The 23,427-nt window shown below is 38.3% G+C and overlaps 3 protein-coding genes across 20 annotated transcripts in view; 1 reads left to right on the plus strand and 2 right to left on the minus strand.

Moving 5' to 3' along the window:
• Positions 1-907, minus strand: part of ANKIB1 (ankyrin repeat and IBR domain containing 1) — a 200,240-nt gene extending 199,333 nt beyond the window's left edge. The window contains exon 1 of the mRNA XM_045519940.2: positions 547-907. The gene's annotated coding sequence lies outside the window, so the exon portion shown is untranslated. The remainder of the gene's footprint in view (positions 1-546) is intronic.
• On the plus strand, positions 786-16,737 carry CYP51A1 (cytochrome P450 family 51 subfamily A member 1). 3 transcript variants are annotated; one of them, XM_045519952.2, is made up of 10 exons: positions 786-930; positions 3,165-3,263; positions 5,637-5,813; positions 7,028-7,154; positions 8,117-8,291; positions 10,097-10,216; positions 10,616-10,811; positions 12,304-12,399; positions 12,991-13,159; positions 15,363-16,737. In XM_045519952.2, exons 3-10 carry the CDS (start codon positions 5,661-5,663, stop codon positions 15,539-15,541), a joined length of 1,215 nt encoding a protein of 404 aa, XP_045375908.1. In that variant the 5' UTR covers positions 786-930; positions 3,165-3,263; positions 5,637-5,660; the 3' UTR covers positions 15,542-16,737. The 3 variants fall into 3 exon arrangements, with proteins under 3 accessions (XP_045375908.1, XP_045375907.1, XP_010957769.1); XM_010959467.3 differs by lacking the exon at positions 786-930 and adding an exon at positions 1,121-1,471; XM_045519951.2 differs by lacking the exons at positions 786-930; positions 5,637-5,813 and adding an exon at positions 1,119-1,471.
• Positions 16,738-18,495: 1,758 nt separating this feature from the next.
• The window catches only part of AKAP9 (A-kinase anchoring protein 9), a 168,538-nt gene continuing 163,606 nt past the window's right edge, over positions 18,496-23,427 (minus strand). For 11 of the 16 annotated variants that reach the window (XM_045519934.2, XM_045519929.2, XM_010959466.3 and 8 more), the window contains 4 exons: positions 22,165-22,250; positions 20,848-20,998; positions 20,155-20,294; positions 18,496-19,039 (listed from right to left, as the gene is read on the minus strand). In XM_045519934.2, the coding sequence (XP_045375890.2) occupies positions 19,005-19,039; positions 20,155-20,294; positions 20,848-20,998; positions 22,165-22,250 (412 nt within the window). In that variant the 3' untranslated portion in view covers positions 18,496-19,004. The remainder of the gene's footprint in view (positions 19,040-20,154; positions 20,295-20,847; positions 20,999-22,164; positions 22,251-23,427) is intronic. The other 5 variants (XM_010959463.3, XM_010959461.3, XM_045519931.2 and 2 more) reach the window with 2 other exon arrangements.

Raw genomic sequence — 23,427 nt, forward strand, 5'->3', positions numbered from 1 at the left:
CGTAGGCGGTCAGTTTGGTGGATAGTGATGCCCTTCCTATAGAGGCGTTACAGGGCAGGTTGGCAGGGAGGTGGGAGGACATGAGTTTCGTCTTCGATTTACTGTGAGATGGATGTTAGATTTCTAGATAGGGGAGTCAGCACAAGCAACCGGCTATTACTGCTCCTTCCTCGAGGGCCTTGCAGTTCTCTCGTTCACTCGCACAGTACTCCGCTCCTAACGTTGATTGACCAATGCAATGAATCTGGTCAGGAGCTCGTGACAGTAAGCTAAAAGGAGGATTAACTTTGGTAGTCATTTTATATACGTGCTTTTTTGAAATCACAGGAGTAGAAGAGATGAGGTTGACTGACTGTAACTACAGAATTGAACTCCCGCTTCAAAATCTTTCTGGTCCTAAACGGCCAGAATAAGCGGCGCTCTTGGGAAATGTCTCAAAAAGGTTACGACAGCCTATAACCTACAGGTTTAGTTTGGAAAACCTGATCCGTACAATGCAGAATACCCAACACCAAGATTTATTACCATTTTCCCGCATATGAATACCTGTTAGACTGGTTTTACTTGGGGTGGGATGGGACTGGCCTCAGGGTCCCAACCGTCAGTGTGCAGGCGGCGTCTTTCACAATCTCCCGTTTCGCGAATATTTGGGAGTGTCTCTCAGAGTCCCCCGCACGCGGCCCTGGACCAGGATCAGGTGCAGCGGGTTAGCGCGCGAGCAGGGGGCGGTGCTCAAGCTACCCGCCCCGCTGACGCGACATAAGCCGAGATCACCTCAGGCGAGCGCGGTGCAATCATAGAGCGCGCGGCCGCTGTCGATCTCACAGCAACTCTCGCCCTGGGATCCTTCCGCCGGCTCCATCCCAGCGCCGTATCCTGGCTCTCCACACCCAGGACACCCAGGCTCGGGTGGCACGCGATTCTCAGGAGGTGATCTCCTCGTGATCCCACGTTCTCTTCTGCTCTCGTATCACCCGTGTCTTAGGGTCAGGCTGCTGCTTCAGGTCCCCTCTCTCGGCGTAAGGATACCTCGGCGGTGTGGAGACCTATTTGTCGGGCGTGGTGACCTATTTTTCGGGCGTGGTGAGGGCCAGGCTCCACCCCGTTCTGTGACGCACAGGGTGGTGCGCGAGCGGGCCGGCAGCAGTGGGTGGGACTGGGTTTAGTCCTAGACCTAGGGGCTGGGGCCGCCTCCCGACGCCCATCTGCTGGCGTTTCTCCTTCCGTAGATTTGGGGGAGCAGCGGCGACCTCGGCCTCCAGTGTCTCCCGGGAACTGACGCGGGGTGGCCGCCAGGATGGTGTTACTGGGCTTACTGCAAGCGGGCGGGTCGGTGCTGGGGCAGGCGATGGAGCAGGTAACGGGCGGCAACCTCCTATCCATGCTGCTCGTCGCCTGCGCCTTCACGCTTAGCCTGGTCTACCTGCTTCGCCTCGCCATCGGCCACCTGGCCCCACTGCCGGCTGGGTCGGTATGTGCACTATCGGGGGTTCCGGCGCGGGGCGTAGCGACCACAACTGCCGAAGGGCTGGTGGGGGGCTGGGACCTCGGTCGTGCTGGGCTGGGCGGTGGCGGCGAACCCGCTGGAGGTTGAGTCTGAGGTGGCAGCGGCACTGATGCTGGTGGCGCTGGCGGTCGCAGCTGTCTTGACCTTGCTGGCCTTGGTGCTGTGGCCCTGATGTGGTCGCATATCTTGTCCTGGTCGGGGTCCGTATCACGATTGTGGTCGTGGTGATGGCTGTGTTGGCCAAGGCACTGGTGGTGGCCCTAATGGCCGTGGCCGGAGTGGGGGCTGTGGCCCTGGCTATGTCTGTGAGCCCACCTGGTGAGGGCCCTGGTGGTAATGCTGTTGGCACCTTCGACCCTGGTGGCCATCATCCTGGTGATGACCCTTGTGTGGTTCCGTGTCTTATGGGCTGTGGCATTGCTCCTAATGTGATTTACATCAGTATGAAGGGGGATATGTTCAGTTTGGTACCGTAGGAGTGACTGGAGTGTTACAGGCACCTTCCTCTGGTGCTAGTAAAATAATTTCTTTAACTTAGTGGCTTTATTGACCACTAGCTTCATACTTCCCTAATGTATCGGATGCATGCTTCCTTAACCAGCCAAAACCAAGTAGCTTTTAAAACTACCCTTTTACTGAATGGAATACGAACTATTGACTAAGTAGTTTTAAAAATAATTTTTGTTTGAACCATAACAGGCATGAGGCAGTTATTTTTCCTTCATACGGGTTTTTTGAGAAAGTGTTATTTGTCCTTGGAAAGAAAAAAAGGTAGCTTTAGTATTTTAAGATTGTTGTTACTATTATCTGAAGAGTGAGTTTGTAGTTTTTACTATTTGAAACCACGCAAGATCTGAAGAGTATCATCCTTTTTCATCATTTCAAGTTTGAATTCCCGGAGACTTAATGTTATAATATGCAAGTCTCATTTTGGGGCATCTAAAATACCTTCTGTGTGTGTGTGTGTATGTATGTGTATATATGTATATATGTGTGTGTGTGTGTGTGTGTGTATATATATGCATGACTGGGACATTATGCTATACACCAGAAATCGATACATTGTAAATGACTATACTTCAATTAAAAAAATAAATAAAATACCTTCTATAGTGAATGCTAAGTGCTCCTTCTAGAGTTGACCTACTCTCCCTTTAAAAACAGTAGAACTAGTTGTTGAGAGAAGCATGAGATGTTTTCTGTTTACTGATAATATAGCTTTTAAACATTTCCCTTCTTTCTATACCTCAAGTTACTTTGTCTTTTCCATACATTCTTTAGGCAATATTCTGAAACTGAAATTGTGAGTGGTAGTAGAAGTGGTGAAGAAACCACAGTTTGACTTTTCTGGTTTTTTTGCTAGTAATAGTTAAGAAAGTTGCCTAGGGCCACCAATAATACTGGACATATTCTGGAAAGTGTTCAGCATTTATATAATTGCAATGCCTTTGTGTTTTTCTAGTCATTTATCTTACACCATGTTTTGAGTTTCTGTTTTCACTATGGCTACTCTCATAAGGTATTTGCAAGTTACTTTTGATGCTTCATCTTTTGGTAACTTTTTAGTATTAACGGCAAATTTCATTTTTTTGGTTGTGAAACTCAACTGGGTATTTTCTGTAAACTGAAGTTTTAAAAAAAAATTTTTCTCTTGCAGAAAAGTCCACCATACATTTTCTCTCCAATTCCATTCCTTGGACATGCTATAGCATTTGGGAACAGTCCAATTGAATTCCTTGAAAATGCATATGAGAAGGTAAGTCTTCTAAATCATTAAGAGGAAAATAAATTCGTGCTTTCCCCATTTCCTTTTTAAGTGGCAGAACATTAAAAAAAATGTAATCTTATGCTGTCCCAGCTATAGGAAACAGAAACAATTGGAAGCTGCTCCAGTTTAAGAGCTAGATAGGGGCTTTGGAGACCCTCTTCTCTTCTCCTGTGTCCTGGGATGATCTGTGAGGAAACCTGTAGTTTCGGCAACTATGGTTTAAAAACCACTGGTCTCAATTTTGTAATCACTGATTGTAGTTTAAATTGATACATATTGACCCTTCTTAACCATGCATCTGTGGAATTCTTTAACTTGCTCTGCATGTTGTCACTTCCACTTCGATGACCCACATGACACCAGGGCCACTCAGATCTTCGCCCCTCTCCTCCCCAGTGCACTTTCCTGTACCAGTTCAGCCATTTACTCCACAGTCCCACCTTGGACTTGGCACCATTCTTACCTGTTTCACTTCCAAAAATATTAATTTGACACCCGATTCTCAGACCACAGCTACTTCTGCTTAGCCTTCCATTTTTACCATTCTTAGACCTCATTAGCTGTTTCAGTCCACTGTCTCATTGACTTTCTCATCTATCAGCTTTCTTTCTTTGTGCCCCTTCCAGCGAGTTGTCTGCACTTAGTCTCTACTTCCACACCTCCTTTTTACTTTCTCTTTAGTCCCTTCCAGTCTGTCTTTGAGCCTCTTCACTAATGAGCTCCATGTCCTAATCCATTGAACTTGATGTCTCAGCTGTATTCGTCAGTGATGACCACTCCTTTGTATGTGGCTTCTCTCATTTTTTCTTTATACTTCTTTGACTGCTTCTCCTCTGACTCATTTGTGGACTCACACCTGGCCGTTTACTGTCGAGGTTCACTGAGGCTTGGCTCTTGGCCTTTACTCTTTCCTAGATGATTTGATCTTTAACCTGTAGCTTCAATTATCAGCTACATGAATATGACACCCAAATTAACGTCTCTGGTTCTGGTCTCTCTTCTGAGCTTCAGACCTGAGTATCCAACTCCCACATGATTCTTTCTCAGTTGTTCCAGAGGCACCTGAAATCCAACATTTCTAAAGTCTGACCCTTGATTTTTCTCTCTCCGATCCTGGTTGTCCTGTTCTCTCTTCTCACCAGTGTTCTCTTAATTTGCAGTGTTCCAGACACCTAGGAGTCATTCTTGATCCTTCTCTCTCCATCTATCAATCCACTGCCAAGTCTGAATATCCTTTCCCCCAAATAATTGCTTCTGTCTCCACTTCACCATTACCTTGTACCAGGGGCTCTTCATCAGGTTTCTGTAACAGGTTCTAACTGGTCCTCTGGCTAGCCTTTGGCTCCTGTCCCTCCTTCCTTGCTGTACAACAGCCAGAGGGATCTTTCTTTTAAAATATGCACAGATGAGTGTCCCATGCAATTTAAAATCTTCCATAGCATTCTATTGCCTGCAGGGATCAAACTTCCTGAATATGGCTTACGAGGCTCCCTATGGTCCAGGCCCTGCCAGGTCCACCCTCATCTCATCCTTTCCTTCTTTTTCTCACCTTTAGGACCTTTGCACGTACTCAGCCATCAGGCTAACTCCTACCTACCCTTCAGCTCTCAGCTCAGGTGTCCTTTCCTCTCTTTTGTTTCCCTTTTATCAGTTCTCTCGTCACAGAGTTGCTTTCCTTTGTGTAGTATCTGTCACATTTGCAATTTTACATTGGTTGATGTGATTATTTAAGTTGTATCTTTTTCAATAGACAAAGCTTTATGAATCTGGGACACTATTTTTGTTCATGACTGTCTCCCCAGCACCTAGTGTTCAATAATAATCAGAAAACTGCAAAGTAAAGCAGTTAACACCTAACCAGATTAACATATAATTAAAAGTGAAATCATTGTTGGTGAGATAGTGGTAAAACTGGTAACTAAATAAACCTACAGTACTTGCTATGTGAAGGCACCAGAAGTTTACTGGCTACTCCCATAAATTTACCTTTAACCAAAGGGGGAAAAATCTATATTCTGAGAGATATTTGTTGCATAATCATCTACAATAAGTTAAAAAGTGGACGCATCACCCATACGTCCAGTAATGAAAGAGCAGATGACATATGTCTTTGTAAAAGATAGAAAATATTTTCTACATAAATGGTGAAAAAAGCAGAATAAGACACTATATTTGTATTTTACTTGCACATAGATGAACATAATTATAAATTTGGACAGAAATCGGGGGAAAATTGCATTAAAGTTTATGAATGTTTTAATTTCCAACATGCCAATGTATTACTGTTTTGTGATTTAATACATGAGTGTCTTAGCACTCTGGATTTTTTGGTAACTTCACTATGGGTACTTTTCTCTTCAGTATGGACCTGTATTTAGTTTTACCATGGTGGGCAAGACATTTACCTACCTTCTGGGGAGTGAAGCTGCTGCGCTGCTTTTTAATAGTAAAAATGAAGACCTGAATGCAGAAGATGTCTACAGCCGTCTGACCACACCCGTGTTTGGGAAGGGAGTTGCATATGATGTGCCTAATCCAGTAGGTTACACTGTTATCTTGAAGAAAGACAAGTCTATAATCTAAAATTTATAGCTAGCAGTGTAATATAATACATTTAAAATGTAGAAGCAATTTATTCCTTGGTTCAAAAATCTGAAGAATCATGAGCTACTTAAAAGAATAAAAACCATGGGTAACTGACAAAGAATGGGTAATTTTTATAGTTGCTGGCATGGGCTAAGCAATTTTAAAGGGCTTCCTGTACAAAGAAATAGAATCAATGATAACTTAGCATACTGTGATTTGATTTGAGTGGGTAAGAATAAAAATCCTATTATTTAATCAGAAGGGCCTCCTACCTTCCGACTCCCACCTGAAATTCTAGCATAAGAGCTCTTTTGAGCTAGAGATTATTGATGTTAGAAGTTCATATGATTTCTTTTCCCCACTAAAGTCAGATACTAAAGTGCTGCAAGTTAATGTAAAGTACAACTCAGATAACTGGCCCAATTACTTGGTCTGGGCTCTGGTGGTGAACATATCACACATTATCCAGTATCCTAGGATAGCAGGTGAGAATTGACATTAAGTGTTGCTTCTGGGAGTAGGGGAGATGAGGAATGAATAGCTTTCCTCAAGGCCAAAAGCAAGAGCCCTGGAAAATCCCTCTGGTCGATATATCTATTTCACACGGCTTATCAGATTCTTAAAATAGAACTGCCCCATAGGGCTAAAACCATTCATTGTCTTATTGTGAATTTATTTTATTCAGATTATATTACATTCTAATTAAACTCCTGGGAGGTAGTGTCAGTGAGAAATGATATTTGTGTAGGAATAGATGGGCAGATATGTGAAGGAGGATAAAAATATAAGCAAAGCATAAAGGCCCTTTGAGAGATTGTGTTGGCATCTGGTTTGGGCTGGAAGACTATAAGATAACAGGATAGGAAGAGAGAGCCCTGAGTCAGGAGTGGGGAAAGGGTGTATGTACAAGAAGGAAGGCAGGAAGTGGGATTCCTAATTTATCACTTGTCTTGGGCCTGCATAGCCCATGTCTTCTCCATGTTAATTCAGATGTATGCGTGAATGGTTTAAGTGTCCCATATCTGGTGTAGTTTACAAAATGATTTTTATTTTCAATTTTTCAGAAGGATGTTTTCTTTGAGTGTTAAAGATTTATAATAACTCAAATGAATCTTGGATAAAACAAAATTATGTTTTAATGCTTGTATACCTTTAATATTTTGAAGGTTTTCTTGGAGCAAAAGAAAATGTTAAAAAGTGGCCTTAACATAGTCCACTTTAGACAGCACGTTTCTATAATTGAAAAAGAAACAAAGGAATACTTTCAAAGCTGGGGAGAAAGTGGAGAAAAAAGTAAGCAAAATGTTTTGGTTTTGGATTTGTCCTAGTATTTATTTCTACTTTTCTGTAACTAGAAATCTTAACAGTGTCTGTGTGTGTGTGTAAAAAGCAAAGTGCAACGTATGTAAATTAACATGTTATGATTACCATGAAGTTAAAATACCTAGAAGGTTCAGAAACCTGATTTTAAGACACCTAAAGTTTATGTGATGTATTTCCTACTATTCAAGAAGCTGATGTATAAACTAGAATGCCAAGTAGTAACAAGTGAGATATAATTACAGGATCAAGAACACCAGGATATTTGCTGAACTTCTCTTTATTGGCTATCTCATTGGAAAGCCAAATGGTAATTGGTAGTTCATGTGGTGAACATGGAATTAAAGAACAGGACAGTGATTGGATAATTCTTATGACTTTGAAGTGTCATCCAGATGTGCTTGCCTGATGCAGCTGTCTCTAGTGTTGGGATATACAAATTGGTGACTAGTTACAGTTTTATATATGGTCAAGACTTCAATTTATAGTACCGACTTTCTGACTTTTGACCTGGGGAATAATCCATTCTTCAATTTTTGGACTGCTCTTCTATGGGAAGCACCTCATTATTGTCCTCTGAGGCACTAAAGAACCTTTTTTGCTGCCTTTGTTATATGTGCCCTGGACCTCTGATAACCACATTCATTTTTCTCTTCATTTTATCTTTTCAAGATTAAGGGCTCTTAGATGCCTTTGTGGCATCTATTTTGGCTGTCCAAAGGGATGGGGTATCTCCCATCATTTGATTTCTTGCTTCTCTTTGCTGTAACCACATATCTGTCTACAGGCTTTTTTTTGATGGTGTAGGTAGGATCTTGTCAGTTCTTGAGTTTTTATTCTCATTTTCCTTCACAGTACTTTTCTCTCTAAGAAAACAGAGCATTTCAAAAGAATTTTTGGCCATAGTAATGGGAATCATCTTTTTCCCCCTCTAGATTTGTTTGAAGCGCTTTCTGAGCTCATAATTTTAACCGCTAGCCATTGTTTACATGGGAAGGAAATCAGAAGTCAACTCAGTGAGAAGGTGGCACAACTGTATGCAGATTTGGATGGAGGTTTCAGCCACGCAGCCTGGCTGTTGCCAGGCTGGCTCCCCTTGCCCAGTTTCAGGTATGAATAAAGAAACTATACTTGATCATTCCACCGTGTATAAAACTATAGTGTTGGTATGCTTTGTTAACCAAAGATAAAAATTAAATCTGAAACCAGTAAGTTGGGGAAGAATTCTTCTGTAAGAATTCAAGACAGTTTTTCTTTAAATGGTGAGCTCATTTAAGGTAAGTTTCAGTTTATTAGAAAAGTAATGTGTTGTCTATCTGTTTTAATATTTTAAAGCCTACTTACGTCATATATTCTTTGTACTCAGGAAAGTCTCTGAACTCTACCTAAAAGTGATATAGCCTTCTATGTACTTGTTTGAGAGTATTTCCCTAATTTTCAGTATACTGTGAAATTTCTTTTTTTAAGTTGGAAAATTTTCTTTGTTTTGAAGTATTAGTACCTGTCTTTATTTTTCTCTGTCTCCTTGACAGCTCTATTGTGATCTCCTTAAGGGCAGGGACCATCTATGATACAAAGCAATATTGCTCATAGGACTTGATGTGTAGCTTGGTGTCTTGCATGTTAGTAGGCTCTCTATCCCTTTGTTCATTCATTTCTGTTGAGGTGAGAAATGGGGAGCAGTTAAATTGGTACTCCCTTTTCCTTCTATGTCCACGACTTCCATCCAGTCACAGAATAAAGAGAGGTGGAAATAAAAGGAAAGCCCGGAAAGGCTCTCTGGAGTTCTTTGGAACTCATAATATCTTATATTTGTAAGTTTTCAAAATGCTTTCATCCATATTATGTTAAAACATCCAGCACAGCCCTTGACTCTAGTGGGTGCTCCATGAATGTGCATGGAACCTATACCCATCTTCCCTGTCTCTTGGATGCAGTCAGAATTTCCTGAGCTTGGTATGATAGGCCTTTCACACCCTAGCCCAGTCTTTCTCTGTCTTACCTGAACCAACTGATTTCACCAGAATTTATTCACTTTCACATACAGGCCTTATGTTTTCCTGGCTCTGCTGTGTTCATACTTTTAAACGTCAATATCTTCTCTTCTGCCATATGTCAGTTGATACTTAGTAACAGTCTTAAAAACAATGAAAGGCAGCAATTTTCATTAGAAGGCTTATTAAGAGGGGGCTAGGTAGTCAGATTGCCTGGTTTTAAATTTCAGCTCCACTGCTCACTGGGTATGTGATCTTAAGCAGCTACCTGTGAAGTGAGAATAGCAGCATCTCCCTCACAGGAGGTCAAAGTGAACAATTCACTTACAGTAACTGTTACCTAGTGAGCATCACTTTACTTTAAATTTTTAGAAACTGAAGTTTGTTTTCTTACTCTACTAGTATTTTTGCCCCTTATAAAATTATGTTGTCTTAGAAAATGAAGAATCATATCCTATATATTGTGGTCATATTCTAAATCCTAGATTTAGATAATAGATGAATCCTAGGCTTATTCAAATCCTAAATCCTATAGAAGAACTAGAGTGACTGCTTCAAAAATTATTTTGGTTAAAATTGAAATTTCATGTTAATGTAAAGTACTCTGCTTTGTGTCAAAGTGGAAAATGGTTATAAAGGAGTAATCATTTGAGTCTTATTTTAGATCTTTAGTATAGTGTGTTAAGAAATCAGGGATATATATGTTAAAACATTTATTGCCCTTTAGGACCCTAGAAATTCCTAACAATATGATTTTCATGGCTTCTTTTCTCTTGGTTCTGAGTTTTGTCAGTTATTTTAGCGTCATTAAAGCTAGTTAAATAAGGTTGCTTTTAGCTAGGTCCTGGTTATTTTTAAATGAATTTGATGCCTGAAAGTATTGCTTTATTTTTTAAAGCCATTTTCATCTTTGAATTACAGACGCAGGGACAGAGCTCATCGAGAGATCAAGAATATTTTCTACAAGACAATCCAGAAACGCAGACAGTCAAAAGAAAAAATTGATGACATTCTCCAAACTTTGCTAGATTCTACTTACAAGTAAGAGCTGTTCAGATCACATATTAAGCTGAAGCAGGAGATGACACATTAAAACATAGTTAAATAATATGTCCCTTTAAAAAGTAATGATGCTGGCAAAATTAGTAGCTATGATCTTTGAACTTTTTAATTGGATGAAACATAATTTACTGGGATCCTGTGCCTTACTGGAAGTCCCAGTGACTGCACATGGTGAAAGGTTTGTTAGGAAACTGCAAAGAAGACTTTTGTAACCAAAATCGTATTTTCTATTGGTTTCTTTTCCCTAAAGAAAAGAAAAATTTCTGACTTGTAATAAGCAAATGCAAGAGAAAAATTAACTATGACCCTTTAGATAGAGTTTGAGGCATGAAATGTGTCTGCCAAATGTTAAATTTGTACATGTGGTCCATTCTGTAGGGATGGGCGTCCTCTGACAGATGATGAAGTAGCAGGCATGCTTATTGGACTGCTCTTGGCAGGGCAGCATACATCCTCAACGACCAGTGCCTGGATGGGCTTCTTTTTGGCCAGAGACAAAACACTTCAAGAAAAATGTTATTTAGAACAGATAACAGTCTGCGGAGAGGATCTGCCTCCTTTAAATTATGACCAGGTTTGTTGGATTTTCAGTTTCATTGCTGCCTTAGGACACTGAGTACGTGTGGCTAATTTTTAAAGGGGACAATTTGAGATTTTCTGTATACTGTAAATTAAATTGATTAGATTCTTTATTTTTTAGAAAGTTCCTCATAGCCTTCCCTGACATGTCCTAATGCTGGATCTGGTTTGCTAGTATTTTGTTGAGGATTTTTGCTTCTGTATTCATAAGGGATATTGGTCTGTAGTTTTAATGTGATGTCTTTGACAGGTTTTGGCATCAGTGTAATACTGATCTCACAGAATGAGTCTGGAAGTGTTCCCTCATCTTTTACTTTTTGGAAGACTTTGTGAAGGACTGATATTATTTCTTATGTGCCCCGTAGAATTCACCAGTGAAGCTGTCTAGGTCTGTGCTTTCTTTGTAGAAAGTTTTGTGATCACTAATTCAATCTCTTCACTTGTTACAGGTGTATTTATAGTTTCTTTTTGAGTCAGTTTTGGCAGTTTGTCTTTCCAGTATTCTCTCATCATCTTTTTATTCCTATTAGGTCAATAGTGATGTCCCCTCTTTCCTTCCTGATTTTAGTAACTTTTAATGTGATTGCTTAATTGATATATAATTCAAAATACTCTAAAATCCACCTATTTAAAACTATATTCAGAAAAAAATAAAATTGTATTCAGAATTGTGAAGTCATCATCAGTTTCATCTTAGAACATTTATATCACTTCCAAAAGAGAGCAGGTACCCATTAGCAGTCATGCTGTATTTCCCCTGCCCCTGGCAACCACTAATCTCCTTTTGTCTCTATGGATTTGCCTATTCTGGATGTTTCATATGAATGGAATCATACAGTATGTGGTCTTTTGTGGCTGGCTTCTTTCACTTAGCATGCTTTCAGGGTTAATCCATTTTGTAGCATGTATCAGTATTTCAGTCTTTTTAATTGGCAAGTAACATTCCATCGTATGGTATCTGTTCCTCTGTTGATGGACATTTGGGTTTTTTTTATCTTCTTTTGTAGTGGGGAGGAGGTTATTAGGTTTATTTATTATTTTATTTTGTTGATTTATTTTTAATGGAGAATTAAGGATTGAACCCAGGACCTCATGCATGCCAAGCAGGCACTCTACAACGGAGCTATACCCTCCACCACAGGGGTTGTTTCTGCCTTCTGGCTGTTACAAATAATGCTACTCTAAGCACTTGTATACAGGGTTTGAAAAAGCTGACACTGATGATTTTTGCTAATGTTTTCATTTTTTAGATGAGTGAATTTTTGCAGGTCCTTACCATGCCATTCAGAGTGATCTGTTATCTTGCTTTCTTTTTCCTTGCTGACCATGGACAGTAATAAAATACCAGCTACCTTGAACCTGTTACTTCTGCACTTCTATCCAGAATATATGCTATCTTATAATAACCCAGAAGTTAAAATAATTTTGTATACTGTTGAAGTATGTTTAAAGATTTATAAAACTCAGGAAATGTTTTCTCTTTTTAGCTCAAAGATCTAAATTTACTTGATCGCTGCATAAAAGAAACGTTAAGACTTCGACCTCCTATCATGACCATGATGAGACTGGCCAAAACTCCTCAGGTGAGTCTCCTGGCTAGATCTTCCCCTTCGTGTCCTCAGTATTTATTTATCAAAAAGAAGAAATATTGTAACGTCAAAGAGAAATTTTTTATTTTAAAAATAGAATGATTTCCATTTTTCCTACATGATTTTCAATTTTACATATTCTAAATATATAAATATTTTTACATCATTCCAGCAGTATACATGCCAGTCTGTTCCCTACATTTTTATTTAACAATTAGGGTTTTTTAAATGGGAGGTTTTTTTTCTTGGTTTTAAAAATAACATGTTAATGTGTGTTGTAAAAAAAAAAAAAAAAATTCTAACCATGTGGAAGTGTATAAATTGGATTGGGAAAGACTCCCTGAAATCCCACTCCTAAACCCCAAGGCATTACTGCTTTCAAAAAACATTTGCGTATATACTTCCAACCCAGTGTTGTGCCACTGGGACGTCATCTTGAGTTAAAAGAACTTTTAACTGGTCTATCATCTGGCTACTTTTTAAATATGTAAATTTCATGTATATTAATGCTTTATTATACAATGGTCTCATTATTTGGTGGAAAATTTAAAATTATCTAATGTAATGTGTTGCTTTTATATGTAGACTGTGGCTGGGTATATCATTCCTCCAGGACATCAGGTGTGTGTTTCTCCCACTGTCAATCAAAGGCTTAAAGACTCATGGGTAGAACGTCTGGACTTTAATCCTGATCGCTACTTACAGGACAATCCAGCATCAGGAGAGAAGTTTGCCTATGTGCCATTTGGAGCTGGTAAGATGATTACATTTTACAAAGGAAATGTTTTGATAACGTACTTGTGCCTGTCAAAATAATCTATGTGAATTTTATTTTTACTTATCTTTCCCTTTCCTCACAGGGGCATTCCTGCAAATATTTGTAGGAGTTTAATCTTTGCAGGTTGGAAAAAATACTTTGTACTAAAGGAAATAGTTCTGTGAATCCTTATATAATGCTCTATTACCTTCTAACCTATCTCGTTTTCTCAGTTCTATTTCTTATAGTCCACCCTGTTTTCCCTTATAATAGTTTTTAAAGGTCTTTGTGAATTCTGTTTTAATGAGCCATTATAGTGAGCACACCATTATCTCAGGCTAAATATAAGAGACTGTCAACATTTTAGGAGAGAGCAAAGGGAGTATTTTTTAAAGAACTGAAGATTTTTCTGGATTGTTATTCAGCTTTTTGGTTCCCCGTCTATATCCTTATGATAAGATAGTCTTTAAATATGGGCCCTTTGTGCATAGGTTTGCAAAATTCTGCATTTCAATTAAGATCCTAAAATAATGGAGGCAGACCCATGTTCCTGCAATAATTTCTCTGTCCACTGGTACTCTGCACAGATTAAACTATATTCTATGACTTTGATTTAGTTTTTCCAAAAATCATTTATGTGACATGACTTTTTTTATGATTGGTCACACTTTTTCCACATATAAAGGAAAGTATCAAGTCTGTAGGGAACTTCAGATCTTAAAAAACTGTTCAGTAAACAAATTCAGTGATATGGTGTAAATAACAGAAGAGTCATAGATGGCTTAAGCAGTTGGAAGGGGCATTAGTACTCTAGCCCAGATTCTGCCCCCAAAAGGAATCATTTCTAAGCTGGCAATTATCTGGCTTCCGCCTGGGGTTTGTGCAGACCCCACTGGTTAAGGATTCAGTCTCATGAGACTGCCCACCCCCTTGACTTTAGATGCCAACTGCAAGGCCAGGTTGTCACCTGTTCTTACCAACTGACTATAAACTCGAGGTTCTCTACATCCCCACCTTGGGATTCCATAATTTGTTAGAATGGCTTACAGAACTTAGAAAACAGTTTATTTACTAGATTACTGGTTTATTAGGGATACAACTCAGGAATAGCCTGACTGAAGAGAAGCACAGGGCAAAGAAGAATGAAGGGGTCCAGAGCTTTCATGCCCTCTGTGGGTATGCTACCCTCCTAGCACCTCCATGTGTTCACTAACCTCGAAGCTCTCTGAACAGTCCCCCATCCTGTCCCTTCCCTGTAGTTTAGGGATTTTGTGGCAGCTTCATTACATAGGCATGATTGGTTAAATCATTAATCATTGGTGAGTAATTCAGCTTGCAGCCCGTCTCTCTCCTGGAGGTCAGGGGTATCACCGAAAGTTCCAACTCTCTAATAACGTGGTTACTTCCCCTGGCAGCCAAAAGTCACTTCATAAGCAAAGTCAAGTGTGGCGGAAAGGGGCTTTTTATGAATAACAAAAGGCTCTTTTCTTCTTTGACCTTTACTGCTTTTTCACTTAAGAAATTTTCCAAGATTGAGGAGCTCTGTGCCAAGAATAGAAGACCAAATACGTATTTATTGCAAATCACATTATCACAGTTGTCATACCTTTAGTTCTGAAGTCAGATTTGAAGTCATTTTAAGTACTCCAACTTGGTTCATCTCAAGGTTGCTTTGGATAACCTAGGCCTTTGCATTTCCATATGCATTTTAGAATTAGATGGTCAGTTTTTACATACATATAACTCTTGTTTTGAGCACACCTGTGTTAGTAACTTGGGTGTATTAAATCCCTTTTTCTTCCATTATCATTTGCAATGGCATTTAAAGTTTTGATTTGGAAGGTTCACATTAACTTTTAACTATGGCTCTCTTAGGATGGAAGTTAAGAATATGTTAGTATATTCCCAAACTAGATTACCATTGTATTACATATACTTAACCTAGATAGATGTTAGGTTTCAAAAAAAAATTGGAAAAGTTATAATTACTTAAGTGCTGTTTCCTCTAAGAACAGACATTGAAAATCTCTTGGGATTTTTATTTCTTATATTCTTGTGAAAAGACTATGTCATCTCTTTACTATAATATCTGTGTATCTGCTGTTCACCTTAACTGTAGATAAACAAATTTATCACACCAGATGGAAAGAAATGAGAAAGAATTCCAACCAATTCTTACGAGAACTTTCTTCTTTGACAGGGCGCCATCGTTGTATTGGGGAGAATTTTGCCTATGTTCAAATTAAGACAATTTGGTCCACTATGCTTCGTTTATATGAATTTGATCTCATTGATGGATATTTTCCCACTGTGAATTATACGACCATGATTCACACTCCTGAAAACCCAGTTATCCGATACAAACGAAGATCAAAATGAAAAAGGCTACAAGGAACTGATACGTGATACATCACTGTAAACTGCAAAAGCCTTGATTGAAGAGAATGAAGTTTATCAAAAACCCCCAGTGTATTATTTTTTGAGTGTGTAATTTTAAAAGACAGCCAGCTTAATGGTTTTTATATTTTAACTGAATTCTATGAAATCTAATGGCATTTCAGAAATTTCCTAATAGTTTTATGATGGATATTTACTACTTCTTTTACTTAATGAAATTATAAGCTCATCAGTCTGCAGGGAGGGAACAGAATCTTTGGTAATTGGCAGATTCTAAATAACACAATTTCCAGGTATTAATTTTAATACATAGCTGTTGGCAAGTAAGTTTAGGGTATTCAAATTTGGACTAGATGTGCAAGTATAAAAACCCACTGCAATTCGTGGAAGGCTTAGGTTATTTATTCATTTGCTGGGTAATGTATTTATGTGTGAGGATGGGTGGGCAGGGAATAAACTCACATTTAAAGCTTTGGCTAAAAGAGAATCCTACAGTTTTGGTATGATGATACTTAGCAAAGATGGAGCTATGTTGCAGGAAGATACGTCCTTTGAAATTTTAACTGGAAGCACTGTCTATAGGAAACTGAGAGAGATCTATGACAATGACTTAATTATATTTCCTAAAAAATAATTAATATTAAAGGCTGCTCCTGTAACTTGATCTAATTACTAAATGTTACATAGTTATCTGCCTGATAAATTTGTATCTGGTTCCACATCTTGACATATGTAAGTCCAAAATTATCCCCTTGTGGGATAATTTAATTTTTGTTCCCTTTGGCTCAAGGTGGTTCCCGCATCCTCTCCAGAATCTAATTATGTTAAGGGATGTATGTTAAGTAGTTCTGTTAATTTAGGTTAACAGCTTTTTAAAAAAAAAATACAAAATCTGAGATCAGGGAACTCTGGCTTTAAGATAGGGTAATAGGAAGCAGGGACCTTGGGAGTGTATCACTGGTCTGATTCTGTGAAGCCTGTGTTCAAGAATCAAATTATAACTGGCAACCTCAAATTATTATGATACACATAATTTAACCAGAAAGATGTGGCAAAGTATTTTCCCTTATGTATTTTACAGTTTGGTTTAAAAGGCTGGAGGACTCATGTTAAACTCCATTTGTGAAGGCAAAATCTCTGCTATTGAGTTTTTCACATTAAAATTATCTTTGAGAATACAGCCTGCATTCATGAATTATAAAGAGTGTACTTCACTGAGTAAAATTCAGGAATCTAGGAACTTGGAAGGGAAAAAAGTTCCATCTTTATTTTTACTAATTTCAAACTGTAATATTTTCCTTATTTATGAATTTAGGCAACAAACCACACTAGTATTGGCAGTACCCATGATGTGGACAGAAATTATAGATTATTTGGATATCACATTATAGATGTTGCAGATCTCTTGAAATGTCTTTAACTCTCATCACTACTTTGAAATTATGGTAGTTATTAGATCTGCTAGATCTTATTCAGTTATATCACAAAAATTTTTCAAAAGGTTTGGTTATTTTTATATAATTGGTTTCCTTTGCAATGGTATACACCTTAAGTCTTTAAAAGCATTATTGTGAGAAGGGATCTGTAAGTCACAAGACTTGCTAGGGAGGTTCATGGCACAGAGAAGTTAAAACTGGTAAGGCTGGTCTATGTTTAGTGAATAGTTTTAAGACTTCAATAAGATTTAGTTTTTAAGCACAGACTAATTATTGAGAAGCATCAACAAGTTTTACTGCAAAGGCCTGATGTCATAGAAGGGCTGAAGGTCAGACAATGGGAATGAAATGAGACTAATGGGAGCGCTTGTCTATCTGCTCTTATCTCCATTCTCTCTTAGAGCGTAATCACCTTGAATGGAAAGCTATGCTTAGCTTAAAAAGGTTTTACCCAAACCTCCCCTCCTTTAACTGCTTTAGAATACATTTGTTACTTGTAGAACTCCTCTTACTGGAACTTAGCTGCTAAAATGGAAATTTAGGTAATTTGAAATTTCCAAGAATGTAGACAGCCTGTTTGAGTTGGTATAAATCATGGAATATCCAGTGGTAAGACAAAATTCTCTGGATATAAGCTTCAAATACTGTTCCTCTTGCTGTTTTAGTGATGGCCATGTTCAGGGAGGACTACAGGTAGAAGTAACATTGAGATGTATATTATCTCTGTGAGAACACCTCACTCTTAATTTGGACAGCAGGACTCTACTGCTTAATTCTGCACTGTGATTAATAAAATTTAAGATGGTTTGAGTTAAAGGATTTCTGCATCATCTTAGTGTCCATGGCTTTGTGAGGACACATCTTTGGATACAAGTTACCCTAAATATAATAGGACAAATATGGATTAATCGTGAAAATAAAAATATATGACTTCTAAAAAACATTACATATAGACTTAAAAACTGGTAAAAGGCACATGAAAAATTCTTCCTCAGTGTGGGGAGAGAAAAATCCTAATGTAGCTAATTCTAAAGTTAGGACCACTTTCTAAACTCTTAAGTTCTTCATATTTGAGATAAATAATGAGGTGACATGTACTACCATAGGCTGAATGTGTCTCCCCAAATTCATATGTTGAAATCTAATCCTTAATCTGTTGGTATCTGGAAGTGGGGCTTTGGGGGCGATTAGGTCACGGGGATGGAGCTGTCATAAATGTGATTAGCACCCTTAGCAAAGAGACCCTTGCCTCTTCTGCCATGTGAGGACACAGCAAGAAGTTGGCAGTCTGAAACTAGGACACGGGCTCTCACCAGATAGACGTCGAATCCGCTGGCACCTTGATCTTGGACTTCCTAGCCTCCAGAACTGTGAGAAGTAAGTTTCTGTTGTTTTTATAAGCCACGCAGGCTATGGTATTTTGTTAGAGTAGCCTGAACAGACTAAGACATGCACCAAGAGCTATGGCTCATTAAAAATGAAGGTTCAAATACGGTGTAGTTAAAATGGTGAAGTCATTTTTATTTCAGTACTTGACAAAATACCCCATAAAATTCAAAACTTCTACCATTATACAAAAATAGGTCTCTACAAGTGATATCTGTCTTCATCACCAGTAGCAAATATATTAGGCAGAAACATGTAACTTCAGTAGCCTTATAAGAAAAGTGCAGGACACCTTAAGCTACACATTCAACAGTATCGTAATAAGCAAAAGTTTAATCTTTTCACCCATTTGATAAATACACAAGGTTTATAATTTAATCAATTTAAATTAGCATTCCACAAATATACATGTAATTTATTGATTATTGTGCATGAATACATACACAATGCTTATATGTACAAATTCCAGTTTGTTTCATGTGCTGGCAAGGGATCTGTACACAATCATAAGCTGTGTTTGTATTGGTCCCATTGAATATCCACAATACAAAAGCACAAAAGAATGACTGATTTACAAAAGGGAATTTGTTTAAAATCATTTCGATTCATGATGTTTCAAAAGATTATCTTCTCATGCCAGCATGAAACTGAGTTGAACCTATAAGACAGGAACAGGATATTTTAAAGATTTCAAATCAGATTGTGACTTATACCAGACTAACTAGTTCATGAAGGGCAGATTATTATTACCCACCCTTTTTAAAAAATGCTTTCCCCCACCTAAAGTCTTAGACTTGAACTGATTTTTAAAAAGAGATTTCGAATATATATTAAAAAGTCACTGAAGCTGGCTCCAGAGCACGGTAAGTGAAATTAATGTTAAAATTCTCTGTAAAGTGCCCTGCAGGTTGAATGTTCTATACTTCTTGAAAAGTCTTTTGGTCTTGAAAATCTGGGTCTTGTGAAATTTAGGTGCTCAAACCAACAAAGTCCAGCTATGATGATAATAGTTTCCTACAACTACAAGTTGCCTGGGTTAGATGATTTCTTCTATGAAGAGATAAACTAACTTAAACTACTAACTTAAAAGACTAGTCTTACCTATTTTATGGAAATAGTATTTAAAAAATATCTTTAATAAAAGTAATATATATATATGTATATACATATATATATATATAAAAATTGACTTAAAGTTCATTAAAATGACTGAAAATCTTTAAATCAGGAGTGAACCAAAGAAAGACAAGGAAAAGAGGTTTTTCCCATAATGAACAGGGAAGCGAATCCACTTTTACTAAGTATGAAATTTTTTGCTGTGTTTTTGAGCATAGAAAAATAAAAGGTCATTCTTAAGTAAGTCTTTTGAATGGGATGGGTTTCTTGGATCATACGTAAAAGTACAAGGTCATTAGGTACTTAAAGTACTGTCTTCCTCCTCTCCTCTCCGTACCCCTTATTTGCATGTTTCACCACATATTACACAGTCAACTGTGTAAGCCTCAGAGTACTGTGCACATTCGTGTACATCATGCATTTCATTTAATCAATCTGAATGGAAACAAGCAGGGATCTTTTCTGGGTGGGAGAGTGGGATCCTCGGTGATAAGTCATGTTTTGGCTTAAACTCCTAAATCTAGTCTGGTAACTCATACACTGAACTGTAATATTTGATTATCCTAATGAGGAAGGTCAAGGTGTTTCAAAAAAGAGAACGAAGAACTCTAGGTCTATCACTATGGTGCTGCCAATACTCAGTTAAGCTGAGAGTACCTGACGGTACAGTTCCAAGTCGTCTTTGTAGTGCCTCTAGACGAGTAATATAATCTGTCAGGGCTCTGTCAGGATCGTAATTCTGAAGCTGAGAACATGCTAAGGAACCAGGATTTAAGTCAGCTGGAAGGCCTGGGTACCTATGATATTAAAAATGTGAACATGAATCCAAATTATCCAGAAACAATGCAAGTAACTTACCAACCTGCCTCCACCCTGCCCTCAAAAGGTGGAACACTTGTACACTGCCTATTCGAATCCCCCATATTCTGAGTTTGCCATGTGTAAAGAAAAAAAACTCTTCAGTAAATTCAAAGCAGCTACTAAATCATAAAATGTCCAGCACACTGCCTGTTACAGCGGCCATCAATAAATGTTGCAGATGTATAAATGCATCTTGTCATGCAAACTTCAGAGGATTTTTCACAATTCCAGAGACTGTCAATTTTAGTTAATAGTTTCACAATGTCTAACCACAGCATATGTATTAAAAAACACTTGATCAGCTGTTTCCTATATCCTTGGAAACTAGTTACAAATTCAAAAATTGTTTTTGATCCTGAGCTTTAGTATGTAAATCACACATAACTAAAAACAGTTAGCTATTTCAATGCAAAGCAGTCAAAACCCTAACACTGTCCTTCTTTCTCTGTTCAGTATTAGTGTATCAATATAGGTATATCAAATTCTTACCTATTTTGAAATGGTAAAGGAGACCTTGGATAGTCCAGATCTGATCTTGAGCGATATGTAGTGTGTCTTGGTTCTCCATATAGCTCTAGCCCACCAGAAGAATGATAAAATGGGTCAGTTTTTTCACCACCTAAAGTAATCCAAAATGTACCTTGTAAAGGAAAAAATACCAAGCCCTTGAAAATTTTCTACAAAACACATAAGGGCCTAAAAACTATTATTCTGTGTACCACACTACACTATCTCCTACATATAGTCATTTTCATTTATTCTTACTACAGGAGAGAAACAACAGTACAACTATTATTTATCTTTCAATGTTAGCATTTCTGATGATCTGGAACTGTACCTCTAAGAAAATAAACCAATTAGGTATTTCCTTTTCAAAAGACCTCTTAGTTTCAACTAGAGGTGAAGTGAGGGGTGTCTGAGTGTGTGTGTGGTTTAGAGAAAAAGACAATGTAGATAAAAAAAATACTAGATTTAATATAACCAAGTCCTTTTATCACTCTGTTCTACTGACTTACTGGAAAAAACTTGAAACCAAGATTTGCTAACTTACAACACAGAATTTACTACGGCACAAAATTTCAGCTGTTTCAGTATAAGAATGCATATTTCAAGAACACTTTGCTTAGACTATCAAATATATATAGGTCAGCTACTGGTAGAACATGTAAAGGTGGTTTAATTCCAGAACATAGCAGTTATGCTATGTATCTGTAACTGTGCTCCTCAGCTTCTGACCTTCTCGTTTTGCCAGAAATGTTGAAGCCTTTATATTTGGGTGTACAGAGAAGGAATTTTAACTGTTACATTACACAACCTACTGGCAAACTCAGAAACCTCTTTGAATATTGCTAAACTGTGAAAACTTCAAGCCAAAACTTCCACATGACACAGTATCAGCAATCCTATCTTGAACCAGAGCCTAAATGCAGCCCTAAGGAGAGTGGGCTCTGGAGCCAGTCCACCAGCGTTCAACGCCAGCTCTACCACTTCCTACTACGTAATTTGAGGCAAGTGGCAAATGCTTTCCATATCTCAGCTTTTCATTTGTAAAGTAAAAATAACAGTAACTGTACTTACATCATGAGAATTTGTGGAAAAAAGCAGGACCCAGTGTGGACTGAGGGCTCTATAAAAATCAACTCCTATTATTCTTTAAAAAGAGCAAAGTCCCCAGATTTGTTAGTTACAAAAAGTTTCTGTCTTTGGACAACACAGGTCCCAGAACACATTATTTGGAAGGTAGTACCTATGCAGTATTTTCAGAGAATCATCAACATAAGAAAAAAAATTCTACTTTGACTTCACCTGGACTCAATCCAAAGCCATCCCTGTTAATATTGATGGAACCAGAACTTGTGACTCGATGCCACCGTCGAACTAAAAATTTCATTCTAAAAAAGATTCCAAGAAAAAATTTCACATAACATCTACAATGTAAAAATAATAATAATAATATAATGTAAATTTACACACCCCACAAAAATCAAGTCATACATTTAAATGTGCAAACAAAAACTCCCCAACTTCCCCAAAACCAAACAAAAAAACCCCCAAAATAAATAAATAAATGTGAACACAGAACAAATTTCAGTATAATCACATGACTGCCTAATCTAAAACTATGCAAATGCCCCTGGGTTTGTGGCAAAATTAATTGGAACAGAAGAACAGGGCTTCCAAAGGGCACCAGAGGTCTCATCTGTTGCCACTGCCAGGGTCTGGCTTTAGAGGTACATAGGACAGAGAGGTGGCGAGCAAAAGTAGAAAAGAGAAAACTGGATGGGCAAAGATAGGGCAAAAAGCTATGGAAAAGAGAAGGAAAAAAAGGAGACTAAAGGGCAGATGAGATGGAAAGAGAACAGAAAGACCCTTAATCTGGCAATATGAGAACAAGAGAACAGGGACAGCATGTAATCAAGGATGAAAAACAAGCTGTCTTCAAAAGGGAACAGGGTGAAGGATCACAAACCAGCTGTAGTGAGTTGCTGCCTGCCCCAACCTGGGCCAAGGAGCTTTTGTGAACACAAGTTTTGATTTCTTTAACTCCAATCAATTTCAAAAAGGTCAGTTATAAAAGGGTCAAAACACAATGACCATATAAGAAAAAAGACAGAGGTTAAGTCCTTCAAAGGCAACTGGCTTTCATGGAGCCTTCCCAAATTCTTCTAATCAAAATTAATAGCTGACTCCTGTGACCTCTCATTTAGTGTTTCCTAAATTATGCACATATTGGTCTGCCCTACTAGAAAGTAAGCTGCCTTCAGGGATTTAGGGAGGGATTATGTCTTTTTCTTTATCAATGTATCTCCCAGCACTTAACCTTGTACAAGGTGATAAATGGAATCAAAGATGAGGAAGGAAAAGGAAAAGACGAGGAGGGAAACTCTCTGCTCTTTCCAACCTTCTACTTCTTGTGCCAGTGCTAAGAAATGACACAACTGAACCAAGTCATCTGGCAGGGAGTGTGGGAGACACAGTCTGCTGTGTCTGTAAGCCCCTGGCAGTATAGAGGTTGGTCTAGAGGGGCAGTTAAGAACTGAAAGCCAGCAGATGCTTCCCAGCACACAA

This window comes from Camelus bactrianus, chromosome 7 (genome assembly GCF_048773025.1).
Source record: "Camelus bactrianus isolate YW-2024 breed Bactrian camel chromosome 7, ASM4877302v1, whole genome shotgun sequence".
Taxonomy (NCBI): Eukaryota; Metazoa; Chordata; class Mammalia; order Artiodactyla; family Camelidae; genus Camelus; species Camelus bactrianus.

Excerpts from the sequence above, each read along its gene's own strand:
- CYP51A1 (XM_010959467.3), top strand. The coding sequence starts at position 1,298 with ATGGTGTTACTGGGCTTACTGCAAGCGGGCGGGTCGGTGCTGGGGCAG. Across the intron at positions 7,155-8,116 it reads GGGAGAAAGTGGAGAAAAAA|ATTTGTTTGAAGCGCTTTCT; the intron begins GTAAGCAAAATG and ends TTCCCCCTCTAG. Across the intron at positions 13,160-15,362 it reads CTATGTGCCATTTGGAGCTG|GGCGCCATCGTTGTATTGGG; the intron begins GTAAGATGATTA and ends CTTCTTTGACAG.